This window comes from Oryctolagus cuniculus, chromosome 19 (assembly GCF_964237555.1).
Source record: "Oryctolagus cuniculus chromosome 19, mOryCun1.1, whole genome shotgun sequence".
Lineage (NCBI taxonomy): Eukaryota > Metazoa > Chordata > Mammalia > Lagomorpha > Leporidae > Oryctolagus > Oryctolagus cuniculus.
In genome coordinates, this window is record NC_091450.1 from 43,222,080 (window position 1) to 43,238,216 (window position 16,137).

General features: G+C 63.1%; 2 protein-coding genes across 4 annotated transcripts; both read right to left on the bottom strand.

Moving 5' to 3' along the window:
• Positions 1-540: 540 nt before the first annotated feature.
• Positions 541-5,256, bottom strand: VGF (VGF nerve growth factor inducible). 3 transcript variants are annotated; one of them, XM_070064470.1, is made up of 3 exons: positions 5,101-5,256; positions 3,293-3,509; positions 541-2,813 (listed from the first exon to the last, which is right to left on the bottom strand). In XM_070064470.1, exon 3 carries the CDS (start codon positions 2,791-2,793, stop codon positions 934-936), a length of 1,860 nt encoding a protein of 619 aa, XP_069920571.1. In that variant the 5' UTR covers positions 2,794-2,813; positions 3,293-3,509; positions 5,101-5,256; the 3' UTR covers positions 541-933. The 3 variants fall into 3 exon arrangements, with proteins under 3 accessions (XP_069920571.1, XP_051693966.2, XP_051693967.2); XM_051838006.2 differs by lacking the exon at positions 5,101-5,256 and having other exon boundaries at positions 3,293-3,572; XM_051838007.2 differs by lacking the exons at positions 3,293-3,509; positions 5,101-5,256 and adding an exon at positions 2,935-3,237.
• Positions 5,257-8,304: 3,048 nt separating this feature from the next.
• NAT16 (N-acetyltransferase 16 (putative)) lies at positions 8,305-11,921 on the bottom strand. The gene is given in 8 exon segments (XM_070063909.1): positions 8,305-9,703; positions 9,706-9,809; positions 9,812-9,886; positions 9,889-10,109; positions 10,530-10,614; positions 10,617-10,684; positions 11,266-11,456; positions 11,501-11,921. Coding segments are annotated over 8 exon segments (966 nt in total). The 5' UTR covers positions 11,609-11,921; the 3' UTR covers positions 8,305-9,589.
• Positions 11,922-16,137: the final 4,216 nt, after the last annotated feature.

Below are 16,137 nucleotides of genomic sequence, written 5' to 3' on the forward strand. Positions count from 1 at the left end.
TACCTGCACACTCAAGGCCGCCGACCCCCACGCTGCTCAGGCACCCAGGGGACGTGGGTCCCTGCCTCTTAAGATTTTATTCCTGGGGTTTAATTTTATTTCCGGAGAGAATTGGGAACTCCCTTCTGCTTAGAAAAGGGCCTGGTGGCTAAAGCCAGGTGTCACTGTGACTGCTGTCGCCTGCTCCCTCCAGTCCTGTGAGATCCCTAGGGACCAAGGAATCCCGGCAGTGACTCAGGGAGCTGGAACAGGGGCTGGGGGAGCCACCCAGCAGCATCTCCTAAGCACCCACTGCTTTTAACTAGAAGGTGCTAGGTTATTCCAGAAGCTTGGGTCCACTCCGCATCTCCCTACCCGAGCCTGGGACTTCACCACCACCCCCAACCTGCAAGTGGAGTGTAGGGTTTCCTGCGCCATGTTCTACCTTCACACAGCCCTCCTTAGAATCCGGGCCTTGTGGCTGGCGCGTCCCTCACCGCCCCTTGGAAAGGACCACGCAGGCCCAAGGGGACGGGTGAATAACGGAAAACAAAGTCCTAATAAAATAGTCACTTTTATTTCTTAGCAAAACTATTTCCTCCGTGAGGGGTATTTACAACAGAGAGGGGAGAGGAGAGGGTTGAGGAGGTGGGCTCCGGGAGGCCCGATGGGCAGGAGACAAGACACTTTTTTTCTCACACAATTAACTGGAACCGCTTTTTCCGATTTCGGATGGGGGCATCCCGAAACGGGGTCCCGCGCGGGGGCAGGGACCCGCACACATCACCTGCCCAACGGGGCTGGCCCCGGATCACCCGCGAGCGAGTTCGGGGAGGTGGGGCCTGGGACCCAGGCGGAGGCCAGGCCCGCCAGGTCCCGGCGCGGGACGGGGCGGGGCGGGGCGCATGCAAACCCCGGGGGCGGGCGACACGGAGGGGGGCGGGGCGGGGCGGGTCACGGGCGCCGGAGCAGCACGTGCTCGATGTAATTCTCCAGCTCTTCCTGCTCCTGCAGCCGGCGCTCCTCGGCCTCCGCCGCCCCTTGCGCGCGCCGCGCCTGGGCCTCCAGGCCCGCGGAGTGCCGCGAGGGCGGCAGGGCATGGTGGTAGTGGCGGCGGCGGGGCGGCTGCAGCGTCCGCGGCCGGATGTAGTTGGGGAAGGGGTGGTAGGGCCCGGGGGGGAACACCTCGTCCTCCTCCCGATCCCAGGGCGGGAGCACCTCGTTCCAGTCCGGCAGCTCGTCTCGAGCGGGGGCGGGGGCGGGGGGCGGGGGCTGCGGGGAGCGCGCGGGCGCGGCGGCGGCGGCGGCGGCGGCGGCGACCCGGGGACCCGGCACGGGCTCGGGAGGGGCGTTCTTCTTCCGCTTCCGCTTCTCCTCCACCTCCTCGATGATGCTGACCACGTCGTCGGCCGGCAGGTGCAGTTTGGTGGACAGCTCGATGAGGCTGTCGATCGTCTGCGGGTCCATCTCCTCGTCGTCGTCCTCCTCCTCCCCGCCCTCCTCGGCCCCCTCGGCCTCCTTGCGCCGGTGGCCCGGCGTCTCCTCCTGGGAGCGCTTGTCCTCCGCTCCGGCTTCCCCGTCCTCCTCCTCCTCGGCGAACAGGAGCGCGTTCTGCCGCGCCCTCTCCGCCTCCTCCGCCTCCGCCTCCGCCTCCGCCGCCTCCTCGTCTTCTTCCCCCACCCTCTCCTCCCCGCCGCGTCGCTCCTGCTCCGCCTCCGCCTCCTCCCTCTCGCTCTCTCGCTCCTCCTGCGTCTCCTGCAGCCCCCGACTCCCCAGGCCGCGCTGCCGGGCCCCGCCCTGCAGCAAATACTGGAGCAGCAGGTCAGAGGCCAGGTCGGCCAGCCGCTCCTCCTGCGCCGCCGCCTGCCGCGTGGCCTCCGCCTGCCGCCGCCCGGCCTCCACCTGCGCCAGCCCTTGCTGTAGGAGGCGCTCCCCCGCCTCGGAGCGGCTCAGAAGGGAGCCCTCCGGCCTGTGCGCCTTGGGAAAAGGGGAGCCCAGTCCTTGGTACGCCTTGGCTAGGGGTGCCAGGGCCTCGCCTAGGTGTGTTTGGGGGGGAGGCACTCCTTCCCCGAACTGGTGGGTTTCGGGAAGAGGCCCGCTCTCGGGCACGCGCGCCTGGAACTGCGAGGGGACGGGGGGTGGCAGGGGCGCGCGCTCCGGGACGCGCGCCTGGAACTCTCCCCAGGAGGCGCGCCACACGCGCTCAGGCCCGGGGCTCTCCAGATTGACGCGGGTCAGCGTGTGCGTGCGGGTTTCCGTCTCTGCTGCCGCGGTCTCTTGCTGGCGCTTGGCGCTACTCGGGCTGAAATCTCGCAGTTCCTGGAGCAGGGCCGCTAGCGCCTCCAACTCCTCGGAGGGGTCTCCCGCCTCCGGACCGCTCTCCTGAGTCTGAGGATGAGGCGGCGTCGCGGGCGCCTGGGGCTCTGGCGCCGGGAGGCTGTGGGTCTGGCTGCGCACGGTCTCTGTCAGCAGAGCTTCTGCCGCTTCGTCCGCCGGCCCCTGCTGGGAACCGCCTGGCGCCGGGGGCGAGGCGGGGCGGTCGAGCGCCTGCAGCAGCACCGCGGCCAGCGCCCGGGGATCCACGCCCTGGAAAAGCTCTCCCTCGTCCTGCGGCTCGGAATTGCGAGCGGCTCGGACCTCCGGGACGCTGCCATCCTTTGGCTCCGGCACTGCGTCCCCAGCTACCGGCTCTTTATGCTCAGAGCTGAAGGGAGGCGGCTGCGCTTCAGGGCGCCCGGGAGGCGCTGCTCCTAACCCCTTGATGAGTAGAAAGAAGCAGAGGAGGGCGGACGCCGGCAGCCTGATGGGTGTCATGACCGTGGGGCTGCCGGAAACTGAAAAACAGAAGGGACCAGAGAACGAGATTTATGTAAGGGTTCCCGGCTAATTTGCGCTTCCCTCCCCCCACCTTTAAGCAGGAAATCCCGGGTTTCCCTGATCTCCCCCTAACCTTACCCAGAAGAGGAACGTATAGGAGCAAAGGAGGAAGCTGCTGAGCCGGTTTCTGGAGTCGTGCGAATGGGAAGAGGACGCCCGCAACCCTAGCTCACCCCCTTTCCTGAGCGATCTCACTGCCAGCGCCCACGTACTAAGCAGCGAGGATTGGGGGGGGGATTCTCTGCTCCCTCCCCACAGGACTCCCCGGATGGCGCGTGGGCGACTTCGGCAGCAAGAGAAAGCCTGCGACTCCCCCTCGCACTGGGGACCCTTTCCAAGGGGCTCCCCGCTAGGCTCGCGACACCCCCGTACGGAGGAGACTCCTCTCAACGCCCACGGCTGCTGAGGCTTGCGGAAAGGACGGCGCAGTATTTACCAGCTGGTGTCACGACGCGGGAGGTGAAGAGGGTTGGGGCGGGGTGGGGACAGGGGAGGATCAGGCCGCGTCCGCCTGGGCTCCGAGCGCTGGCTGGGGTGCGAGCGACGGTCGAGGGCTGGCGTCCCGAGGGCAGGGCTCCGAAGAGTTGGCGCGGCTCCGGGCAGCTTGCTCGCTCGGGCTTCAGCACGCTGGACAGCGCCCGCGCCTCCGCCGCCTTATAAAGGGGAGCGCGCGGGGTCACGTGGGCGCGCCCCGCCCCATTGACGTCAATGTTCATTCATGGGGAAGCGGGCGGGCGTCTGGAGCCTGGAGGACGCCCGGCGATTGGAGGGTGCGCGCCGCTCCCGGCCTGCGCCTGCGCTCTGGGGGCCCTCGGCTTGGAGGGGCGTGCGCCAGCCGGAGCTCCGGGAAACGAATGAATGAATGAATGAATGAATGAAATGCCGAGGCGGGCGGGGCGGGGGGCTATGAATGAATGAAGGAGGGACGAGGAGAAAAGGATGAATGAATGAATGAGATATGAATGGAGGGTGGCTGGAGAGGCGCGGGGAGGCGGGAGGGTGGTCGCACAGCCACTTGCAGACGCGCGACTCCGCGTCGTTGAGCCGAACGGAAAAGGGGCACCCTCAGCGTCTGACTGGGCACCAGTAGGAGATCGAGACTGGGGCGGGGGGATAAGGATGCGAATGCCGGGGAGGAGGCCGGGCGCGCAGTCCGCGCTCGCGCCGTCCACGGGGAACACGCCCAAGGACAGCGTGAACCTGGGAGAGGAGGCGCGACTGTGCGCGCCTGCGGGCGCTGTCCGCGGAGCTGCGGTGCGGGGTGCGGGCCCTGGGCCGGGGCGGATGGGTGGACCTTGCAGTTTGGTCAATCCCATCGCAGAGGGTCGGAGTCGGAAGAGAAGGGGGACAGATGGAGAACGTGTTGTACCCCTGGGTCGTGTCGTGTCTGTTCACGACCGGTGCGTGTCTGGAGAATAAGGTGTGTCTCTCCTTCTGTCCGCTGGCTCTGGCGCGTGTGTCGGGGTCCCGGCTGTGCCCCTTTTCTTCCCACATCTTCCCCTGCCCCTCCAGCTTCTTTCCTCCCCTCCGCTCCCCCCCTCAAAGGACGTTTGGAGGGCGAGACCAGACCAGGTGGGGAGGGGGTTGTGCAGGTGGTGGTGGGGGGGGGAGGTGACTCAACCCCAGCTCCCTCCATCGCTCAAAGGGAAGATTGGAACGAGATGGTGTGGGGAGTGTGCAACGTCAGAAATAGCCCCTCTTTGCCACCAGACCCCTTCGACCGTGTCTCCTGCCAGAGAGGTTGGGGCTGGGGGCTTGGACAGCTAGAGGTTCCGGGGGTGGGGGCGATGACGCACAGATTGCGCAAAGAAAATCCATCAGCCAGCCGAGTCCGGTGAAGGGAGGCCAGCCGTGGGCGGGGGTGGGGGGGACGGAAATGGGGAGGGGGTGGGAGAGAGGGGAGTGTGGCAAGGAGCAGCCACTGCAGGAATGAAGGGGAGGGAGGCTGGAGGGGGCTGCGGTGCAGGCAGAGAGCAGTGCGGGGGCGTGGGCAGGGAAAGGGGGGAGTGACAATGACACACACCAGACACACAAGAACTGCGGACACAGGGTGCTCATGGGCACATGCAGGACACCCGCCCCTGAGACGCTGGACGCCAGGATCAGGGCTGTTTGTCGGGGGCTCTGAGATTCCTTCCCTGCCGGTCCTCGCCCCCTCCTCAGCTCATCCAAGAACTGACCCCCATTGTCAGCCCCCTTCTCTCTCTCTCTCTCTCTCTCTCTCTCTGAGACACACACACTCACGTGCTTTCCCTCCAGAGCCAGCAGTGGCTTCTCGCTTCCATCAATGGCTTGACTTTCCCAGAAGAAAGCCCATCAGCTCTGCAGGGAAAGAGGTGGGGAGGAGTGGAGAGGAAAGAGAAAGGGGATTGGGGGCAGGGGAAGGAAGGAAGAAGGAACCTGGAACAGGTAGAAGGAGTAGGCTAAAGGAGAGAGAGAGAAAAAAACCATTGAGAACCAAGGTGACTGTGGCGATTCCAAAGAAACGAGGCAGGAGAAGGGGCAGGAGACCCCAAGGCAGTGCCTTACCCCTCCCGACAGTTATCCAAGATCTCCCGTGCCCCTTTGGACCCCTATCCCTCTTCCCACCTCCCCTCCATCTTCCCTGCCTGGTTACAGAGAGCAGTGGGTTGGGGAGGGGGTCACGTTACCTTTCGGAGGAGGATGAATCAGAGGGAGATGGCTCAGACATCTGGAGTGGGGGAGGGGAAGTCATCCGAGGGAGAAGGAAGGGGGAGAGGGAGGGAGCGGGGCGGGGGGGGGGGCTGACTGAGCGGCTGATGGGGACAAGAGACCAAGAGAGAGATGAGGGGAGGCGGGTACTCTAGAGAAATCGTGGCTTGTGTGTGCACAGGTACCTGTGTGTGTGTGTGTACATGCGTGTGCATGTGTGCTTGTATACAAAGATGAATGAGACACATGGCAGAGGGAGGGAGGAAATGGGAGGGCTAGCTGTGTATTTAATCAGATCAGGAGTGGGTGGGCATGGTAGGATTTCCAAATTAAATAAGTGGTCTTCTCGCCCAGTTTGTGTGGCTAAATGTTTGCCTGTTTCCAGGTGCCCGTGTGGGGGCTCTGATCTCTTCCGAATGCCTGTGCAGCTTCCGGTCTCTGAGTGGGCACCTACTGGTTTCTGCCTGGGTTGGTGACACATAATGTGTGTGTGTACACGTGTATGCCTGTGTGTGTCTCTGAGTCCTTCCATGCCTACTGGTACATATATGTGCCCCTCCCCCCTTCCCACCTCCATGTCTGGGTCTCTTTGCAATAGAGCCTCGGAATCTCAGCTACTCATCCTGCAGCCCCCACCAGCTGGTCCTTGCCCCTAGCTTTCAGGGCATTGCCCCCTAACACCCCAACCGCTGTCCTCCCGGGATGGAGGGGGGAGCAAGGTGGAAACCTGGGGCACCACAGACAATAGGCTTGGTGATTCCACCACCTGGGTCTCCATCTCTCTTGTCTGTGTGGGCTCTGGGCTGTTTCTGCCTCTCTCCATCCAGTTCCCTACCTGGGTCAGTGCACACACCTTTCTCAGTATGAGCCCTGCCCTTTATACCCTGCTGCCTCTTGGGGCTTCTGGACAAAGCTAGACATGCGACAGGTGCCTGGAATCAGACAGGAGGGAGGTGGCAGGGAAGAGAGAGGAATGGAGAGAATGCTGCAAAAGGGAGAACTGAAATGGAGACCGGGGGGATGCCTGGTATTAGCTCTGAATTGCTTGTGTGACTCCATCTCTCTTTGTCTTTGTTTCTGATTATCTCATACCCTCCAGGAGGGTAGCACGAGAAGACGGGGTCCCCAAGAGTAGTGATCCAAGCTGAAGATTTGGAAAATGAGGGGAGGGGGCGGAGCACTGGGTCTTTTCCCTGAGAAGGTCTGGGAGAGGAAGAGGCAGGGGCTCAGGGCTTCCGCAGCTCACGGTCCCCCTCTTCCCCTCCCCTCCCCAACCGGTGACTCACCTCTGCAGCCTTTCATTGCGTCAGCCTTGGGGGGGGACAGGCAGGGAGGGGGAACTTTCTGAGGGGGTTGGGGGTCTCCACTTTGAACTGAAAGCAGGTGCTGAGGCCCCCTGAAAATTGCCCCACTGAACACACATGATTATGCTACCCCCTGCCCACTCCCAGGGAGGGGGGAATTCTGGGAAGGGGACTGAGGAGAGGCTGGGGGCCACTGGAGGGTCTGCAATGACAAGTTGGGGTGCCCACCCTGATTTTCTGTCCCAGGGTCCCATTCCCTCAGGCCCCCACCCACTCCTGAGTGGGGGAAGGGACACCTAGCCAGCCGGGGGAGGGCATCACCGCAGAGATGAGTCACCAAGAGAGGGAGAGAGAGACAAAGATGGAGAGAGACACAAAGAGAGAGACAGCTCCTGGAGAGATGGAGCAAGAACACACACGTCCCATGAAGGTGCTACCCACAAACTAACAGGAAGAAGGAAACTGTACTTCCACAAGAGTGACCCCTCCATCAACCTGCCACATGCACCTGCCACTCAGAGTTACCCCGGGACTGAGACACACCCACCAACACAAGCATAGTGGCGGCACACGCAGCTCGGCAGAGGCACCCACCCCCAGATGTGTCCAGGGCAGTGGAGCTCGGCACTGAGGGCTCTCGTTCCCTTTACAAGGAGTGGAAGAAAGGGGCCAACCCCCCCCTCCGAGTTGCCACCATGGGGTTTCGGCGACTCAGAGCCTGCACCGTGCACCCACCAGGGTACATATCACTTGCCCACCTCCCATCCAGGCACACAATCAACCATCATCCGAAGGCCACTTGGGGTAGATGTTTCCGGGGTACCCCAAACACGCTGTTCCGACCCCCCTGACTCGCACATACATGTACAAAAACGCAAACACACAAAGACGCCCGTGGACACACTCACGCGGACCAAAACCACCTTGCGCTGCCTCGCCTGCGTCCGCACACGTCCTGGCGCCCCCGCGTGTTACTTTTCGGGATCGCAGCCTTCGCCGCTCCCAGCTCGGCTCCCGGGGGGCGGCGCCCAGGCTCCTTCTACCTCCTCCCCGCTACCCCCCTCCAAACCGCGCGTCGCCCACCAGCAAGCACCGTGGTCCCCGAGCTGAGAGCTGCACGCCTGGATCCTGGGGCTCAGGGAGGCTGGTCCGGGGTGCGGGGGTGAACTTGGGAGACACTCAGAATTTGGGTGGCAGGTCGGGGGGCGGGGAGCGGGGAGCGAGGCCCCGGGTTCAGTTGCTGCGCTGCTGCCCTCCTGGGCTCCGAGCTGCCGCTGTTTGTCAGGGCTGTGGGTGGGGGTGGGGGCGCACAACGGCCAGCCGCTCGCCCTACCCCCCACCCCCAGCAAGTCATTAGCCCCATTGCCACCGGGCTTAGAGATCCTCTCTGATACAGGCTGCTGGGGAAGGGGGGGCATGTCTCATCCCTCCCCACCGAGAAGAGGTGAGACAGACACAGAGCGTGGGCAGAAGGTCCGTTTTATTGTCATAGAGCCATGGTCCAAATAACAGGATGGTGGGCCAGCTGGGGGGCAGGAGACAGAGCAGCCAGCTGAGAAAGCTGCCCCCTTTGCCCACCTCCTACCACCATCACACACAGAGTGAGGTTCTGGGATGCGCTCTGGCCTTGGGCTACCTGGGTTCTAGTCCTCATGAGGCTCCCGGCTCGGGTGGATTACTTAGAAGTGGAAATCACCAGGTTCTTTGTGCTTCCTCCCTCTGGTGGATCGGATCCAGTATAGGACCCAGAGCATCACAAATGCAGCTGTTACTACTTGCATTTAAATAGATGACTTTCAAAGTCCAAAAAGCATAAATGATCCAGAGGAAGGGAGCTGTGTCCAAAAATACTGGCAGTGGGAGTTCCAGTGGCATAGAAGGCAGCCTGGTTGGAACCAGGAGACAGCCCTTGTGCCAGGCAAGGGAAGCTACCCTGAACTGTACCAGATTCTCCAGCCAGAGCACCCGGGTGAGTTAGGGGATGGTGGGGGGAGGGGCAGGGGGCAGCAACCTGAGTTACAGCAGCACTGAGCCAAGCTGGAGGAAACCCTAGTGAGAGAGGCAGGCTCCAAAGAGTGCATCACCAGAGGCACACACGGGGGGAGCATCACAAATATATTCCCTTTCATGGTCTTTCTCCATATTGTACCCTGGGCCAATGATGAGGACCTCACAGGCAAGGGGAGTAGAGAGGAAAAAAAAAAAAGGCTCTGAAGACTGTTGAGGGGTCCCGAGAGCAGGAGGATGGGAGGGACAGAAAGCCAGGGGAGCACTTGGATCGGGAGGCTGGGAGACTGAGGGGGTGGCGAGGAGGCCAGTGTTGAGCTGGGAGGCACAGAAGTCGCCAGGCCTGGGCCTGACATCACACTCCTCTGCCAGCTTCTGCTCACCAAGGCTTAGAAGGGAGAAGCCCCCGCTGGCTAAGGGGCAGGGAAGGGGAGGGTGGATAACAGCACAAGGGGCTCCCCCGAGTCCAGCGGCTCCAGCCAGGGTATGGACACCGGCGTTTGGAAGTGCTTGAGGCCAGAAGGCAGAGCGGGGTAAGGAGAGAGGGGAAGGCTGGGGATAGGCACCGGGTAAAGGCAGGCATCCGGGCCACCTGCGAGGGGGCAGGGCTGGCTGGGGCTCCGCGGGAGGGGGCGGGTCTAGAGAGCAGCTTCTCCCCCCTCCCAGAGGAGGTCCTCAGAGGCCGGCCTGCAGCAGATCTGATTCGGCTGGCACTCCTGGCCTGCTTGGCAGAAGTCAGCCATGGTTGATTATGGGACCAGCACCAGGAAAGCGCGGGGACGTGGTGTTGAAGCTGGCGAGGCGGGGCCTAGCGCCCGCAGGTGCCACAGCAGCTGGCTATGCACCTGCGAGCCGTCGCCCCCGGAGCCAAGGAGGCAAGGCTGAGATATCGGCACGGGCAATCGCCCTCCTGCAGGAAGGAGGAGGGGTGTGTGCCCAGAGTGAGCATTGTCCACGCGCCCCTCCCGGTTTTGCCGCCAGCAGGTGCAGGCTCCTGTCCTCCTGCCAGTAGGGCCGGCAGTCCTGACTGATGGTCCCGCTCGGAGCATGTCTCTTTGCAAGAGGCCTGCCTCGGACACGGCCTCCGTGGTCGGTGGTGAGAACGCACCAGAGGTCTGCAGCGCTGTCAGCCGCGCACCCAGCCCCGCCAGGAACGCCGCAGGGGCGGAATGGGAGCCGAGAGATGCCCCCAGGGGGCGCGAGCGAGCACGCAGCGGGCGGGTCCGGGCATCCTGGCGCTGCTCCCGCACCTTCACTCCCACCGGCTCCCTGCTGGGCCCCGGGGGTGGCAGTCAGTGCCCAGGGGTAAGGGCGCTGAGTACGGGAACCCCTGTTGTACGCGTGCAGTGGCCAGGGGGCCCCAGAGGGTCTTCGAGGGCCATGAGAGAGGGGGAGGAGGAGGTCAGCAGCTCAGATTAGGGTGTCTGGGCCCCCAAAGAGGGCAGGATCCGTGACAGGGGGAAGGGTCCCAGGAGTCGGGAGGCTGGGACTGAAAGTTTGAGGCAGGGAATCAGGAGTTTGGGTCTGGGTAAGGAGCGGGAGCCCCTAAGCAAGGCTCAGGGGTCGCTCCCCTGGGCAGGGCCCCAAGCAAGAGCAAGCGGGTTCTGAAGCGTTAGAGCCCTCAGGGACGCCCGGGTGTCCCGGCACAGAGGGGCCTGGCCTTGGCGCTCCCTCATCCGACTCACTTGCCTGGTGATGAGGGGATCAATATCCAGCTCGCGGGGGCTCCGCTGGTCCTCTCGGGGAAGCCGCATCCCTTTGATCCCGGGGTCCCTCGCTGGATCCACTGCGAGCCCAAGTGCTGCAGCAGCAGGGTCACGCCATGCGTTATCTCTTTACCAGCGCTCTTTCCCCAGGTCGCTCCGGGTCACCAGCTTCAGGACAGTCTGCAGACCAAGGCAGACGGGGCTCGCCTCTGCCCAGACGCAAAGCACGCCATCATCACCGCCCAGGCTCCAGGCCAGACACAGGCCAGGCACGCGCGGGGGGTCCTTCCACCTCCGCCTACTCCAGGTCCTGGAGGGTTCACCACGCCCCTTTCATTGGCCCCGCCCCCAGGGTTCACCACACCCCCTGGCTCCTTACCTTGCCCCGCCTCCACTGAGCTTGTCTCCCTGCCCTGGTCTGCGCTTGGCCTGCTCCAGCTGTCCAGGGCTCTGTTGGCATGCGAGCTCCACCCTTTCATGGGTCCTGGCTGCTCCTACCCCTGGTCTATCCCCTGCTCCCCTATTTTGGTGCTTCTGCCCCCCAGACACTCCCCAGGTGGATCCTCAAATGCTCTCCGTGCCTACCCCTCAACTGTATCCGCATGCGCCCCACAACTGGGTCCCAAAGCAAACTCCAGAAGAGTCCAGGTCCCTCTCTGCCCTGAGACCCGCGCCCTGGGACGCTGCTTCTTGGCTGTGCACTGGGTCCTGGCTATCACCACTCCTCCATGAGCCTGGGGTCCCACATGCAGCTGGGGTGAGGCGGGGTGTGTGTGTGTGTGTGTGTGTGTGTGTAGGGAAGGCAGTCGATGCTACTGCTGTGAATGTGCCCTGAGACAGCTGGCACCTCCTCAAATTCCAGTTCCGTGGCTCCCACGAAGTCCAACAGCTCAGCTCTGCCTTCTAAGGCCTTCCACCAGCCCCCAAGAGCTTGGCCTAGCTCCAGCCTCTAGCCATGATTCGGTTCTGGGTCGCGGAGCTCGGCTCTGCATCTGGCACAGTCCCCACTTGGGGTTGCGGGACCTCTTCAGGAGTTCCACTGCATCCGGCTTCCAGTTTCATGGTTCTGCTGTCTGGAACATCCCACACCAGTGTGCCTGGTTCAGTCCTGGCCGCTCCTCCCCCAATCCTGCTAACGTGCACCCTGGGAGGCAGCAGGTGATGGTTCAGGTACCTGGAGTCCCTGCCACTCAAATGGGAGACTCGAATGGTGTTCCTGGCTCCCAGCTTCGACCTGGCTCAGCCCCAGCTGTTGCCGGCATTTGGGGAAGATCTCCCTCTCTCTTCCTGTCACTCTGCCTTATAAATAAGTAAATATCTAGATAGCTACATCTTTAAAGAGAGAACACAGCACAGGATCAGAGGCCTGGTTCAATACTCCCACAGCCACACACCCCCCCCCAAGCACCGTCCCCACAACACCTTCCTACACAGAGCTCAGGACTGGGGGGCTCCCAGCTCCTTCCCTTGTCACAGCAGGAACTCAGACAAAGCAGGGGAGGTCTTGGGGGACATGGAGAGGAGGGGTGCAAAAAATGGAGCAAACCTCCCAGGGCCCCCCCACCAGGCACCACCCTGCCTACAAGAGGGCTCCCCAGGGACCCTGCCATAGCCCCAGCCCTGGCCCTTCCCAGGGCAAAGGTAGGGGGATGCTTTGCCCTGCAAGCATGGGCAGAAGGGGTGGGCCTTGGACAGCCCCACTGTAAGTCATTCCTCCTGAGCCAGCCAAAGCCCCTGCGCTCCCTCCTGCATGAGTTTATTTCCCCTTCCCCAGGGGCAGCCTTGGGCTCTGCTCCAGGGCCTGGAAAGGGTTCTGCTTGCTGGCTGCTGCCAACAACAGTTCAGCAAGAACACCCATGCCCCTCTCATCAATAGCATCCCTTCCAAAGAGGGAGTCCCAGAGACAGAGAGAGACAGAGAGAGAGAGAGAGAGAGAGAGAGAGAGAGAGGACCTTCTATAATCCTTGTTCATCTCCTGCTCAGGACTTACCCTGCCCCTCCCATTCCCTAAAACCCCCTCTTTGGAGCTGACACCCCCCTGCCCAATTCCTGGCTTCAGACTTGACTCCTCCACACGAACCAAATCAACCAATCAAATCCCCCCTCCCCAGAAAGCTATAGTGCAATTCTCCCACAGTCTACATTAAGCCTCATCAACCAGCATGCCCTGCGAGGCAGGGGATGACATGAGCTGGAGTTTATGTATTTATTTATTTTACAAAAGCAAGCTCTATGCTTGGGAGAGGAATCCAGCAGTGGCACCACAGCTGTTTGGGGGGTTGGTTTTAGCTTCCATGACCTAAACACTGCTTACAGAAACAGCTTTGTGCCAAGAGGCCACCTCCCTCTTTCTGATTCCAACACCTAAGGTGCTCCCAGGTAAGCCCAGGTGAGGCGAAGCTGCATCAGGCCAGCAACATGCAGGGAGGGAGGGAGGGAGACAGGGGAGGAGAGATTAAGCTCTTGCTTGGGGGGGGGGGTAGACTCCCTCTAGCTCATCCCAGCCCTTGACTTTAGACTGATGTTCCAGGCGGGTGAGTACCATGCCCAGGGGACTCAGCTTAGGCAGAGCCAGGCTGAATGCAGCCTCCCCAGCTCCTGGGCCAGTGGGGACCACTTTTTGGTGGATGTGGATCTGCACACCCAGCCTGAGGGGTGGCACAGCCACCTCTGGGTGCTCGCCAGGAGAAAGGTCCCAGGCGTGGGAAGTGGAGACAGACCAGAGGGGAGATTGCCCAGAGCCCTGCCCCTCCTTGCTCACCCCACCAGCAAGCCCTGTGCCACCCACATGAAGCCCCCTGGGACAGCCCAAGCACTGGACCCTTGGGCCAGGCCTGGGATGCCCTGTTCCCCCTGCATGCCCAGGAGACCTGAGCCACTGTTCCTGGGTGCTGGGAAACACAAACTGGGTTCCCTGGTGACCCCAGGAATACTTACTCCACTGCCCCTAGTGAGGAAACAGAGAGCCACCTGCAGACCGGAAGTCACCTGACCACCTCAGGACCTCAGCCCAAGCCCCCCCCCCCCCCTTGCTCTCCGGAAGGGGCAAGGGGTGGGGGCTCTTTCCAAAGGGAGCCTGCATCTGGGGTCAGGTGGTTGGTGGTGAGGGTTGGGGGTGAGGTGGGGGTGGGGAGCTCCCAGGGCCACAGGGAGGAGGGGAGGACTCCCACCCACCCCATCTTTGCTCCCCTGGCACTTCTTCCCACCCATCCCCTATGGGGCACACAGACAAAGGCTCCAGGTTCCTTAAGCCCTGGGCAGGTGAGATGGGGCCCTAGGCAGGTCTGGGGCTCCAGGCCAAGGCAAGGTGGAGGCTGGCCCCTCCCTCTCACTACAGATGCGCTCAGGTGAGCAGGCAGAGGCAGAGGCTCCTCTGACCCCAGCTCCAGCCAGAGGGGCAGCCTCCCTACCCCTACACATTCCTTTCTTTCATCTCAGAAAAGGGAGGATGGCTCTGGGGAGGGGGAGCTGGGGGTCAGCGCTGGGTATCCTGGGAGCCTGCTGTGCCCCCCCCAACTCCTACTGCACCCCCACACCTGAAATACTCGTGGCCTGGAGCCTAGGGCTTGTAATCTGAGGGCTGGGAAAGGAGACAGAAGAGCAGAGAGTGGAGATGCGGAGACAAAGAGGCGGCTACACAAAGCCCCACAGAGGAGAGCAGGAGCTGACCTGGGTGAAAAGAACTGGGCCGGCCCCGTCTGGAGGGGATGAGGGGGCAAGCGCGAGGAGGCGCCGATGCAGACTCCCGATTCCCGGCCCAGGAGATGCCCCCAAAATTGTAGCACGCAGCCCCTCCCCAGTGCGCCCTAAATAGCGAGCGGTGCCACACCCCCTTCTCTTGCGGGGAGGGGAGAGGGAAGGCGGAGAAGACGCTGGAGGAGAACCCCTGAAAAACAGACAGGGGAGACCACCGAGGTGGGGCTGGGGGCAGGCCTGGGGGGAGGGGTGGAGGCGGGGGAGCAGCAAGACGCCCACGATCAGGGAAGCCATTCCCAGAGGGCCGCAATGATGCGTGCGCGCGATGGGGAGGGTTCCCTCCGTTCCCTTCCCAGAGAGCGGGCTGAACGGGAGCAGTGGGAGGGAAATTCCGTAGGCAGCGGTCTGCTGGCCGCGTGTTCCCCGGGCCTCGGACCCTGAGGCCGGGCGTGGCGAAATGGCGAAGCGTGGAGGGGATGACGCGAAGGGCCGCTGGACCCCCGAGGCGGAGTCAGGGTCTGGGCGCCGGGTCAGGCGTGGCCGAGGGGAAAGCAGCTGTTTTCTCCTTTTAGGGGGCGGGGACCGAGCGCTCCAGCCCCGCGACCCCTGGGCAGCGGGGTCCCCTACCTCGCCAGGGCCAGGAAGCTGAGAAGCGCGGACAGCGAACGGTGCCCCAGGGGGTGGTCACTCGGGAGCCCCGAGAACCCGGTGGCGACGACGCGTGGGAACCGGTCTGCGCCGTCGGCTCCGGCCACGGACTTCTGATGCCGGCGTGGAGCGCTTGCCGCGCCCAGCGGTTCCGACTTCGGCTAAGCCCCAGCGCGGGCCCAGAGAGGGCTCCGGGGGCGGAGGAAACCCGGGGCGGATCCGCAGAGGCCTGGAGTGGGCGGTGTTGGCGGCTGCCTGCAGGGCAAGGGCTGCCCTGGGGGCTGGAGAGCCCGGGAGCTGCTGGCTTACTCATCGCCCACCCCCAAGCGCTCTGTCCTCAGTCAGGGAGTCCCCACCTCGCTCAGGTGGATAAGGGTGGGCCTGGGGCCCCAGTGGGTGCGGCGCTACTGCTGCTCTAATGATGGGGTGGCCCAGGCTCTCAACACCTGAGGGGCTGCCTGCCCCACCCACAGCTGAGAACCCGCACCTGCAGTCCCCCTGGTCAGAGCAGCTCAGGGACAGACACAGCCCCTTGCTGGCTGTCAAGTGCTGTGGACCTGACCGAGTGGTGAAGCCTGCTGAGGTCAGCCCAGGAGCCTCCTGTGGGCCCCCAGCTCTCACGCCCCTCCCCCCAGGTGTGTGGCCCTCCCACCGGATTCCCTGTTGTCAGCTCCCAGGCGCCAGCCCCATAACCTGGTGAGCTGATCCTACTGGGCGTGGTCGTGTGATGGGGGCGGGGGATTCATGTCCTGGAACCCTCACCCATGGCACAGCGTGGGTCACAGGATGGAAGCCAGGAGGAGGAACGCTAGGTCCAGGCTGGCCAGGAAGAAACAGACAGGTCACTTCGCCTTGTCACGGAGGATTTCTCCTGTCTCTGATTTCCGGCAGTGTCAGTGCACCGCACAATTCACGCCACTGCGGCTGGACAGGGTGTGTTGCTGGGCTGTGGGACAGCCCCTCACAGAGCTCAAGACTCCCAGGACAGAGTCACTAGTGGCCAAAGGGAGAGGCAATCAGATTGTAACCCCGCCCCTTCCACCAGAGCCTGCCCCTTCTGCAACCTGACTCTTGGATTGGTTCACAGTTCACCCACTTCCTGTTCCCCCAGCCAATCAGAAATAAAAATTTCCCAAACTTGTCATCCTGCTCATTTCCAAGCCACTCAGCAGGAAGATGTCACCACGAGTCCCGCCTCCAGAGCCCGCTGGGCCAATGGAAAGCTTTCCAGTCTCTTCTCAGACTAC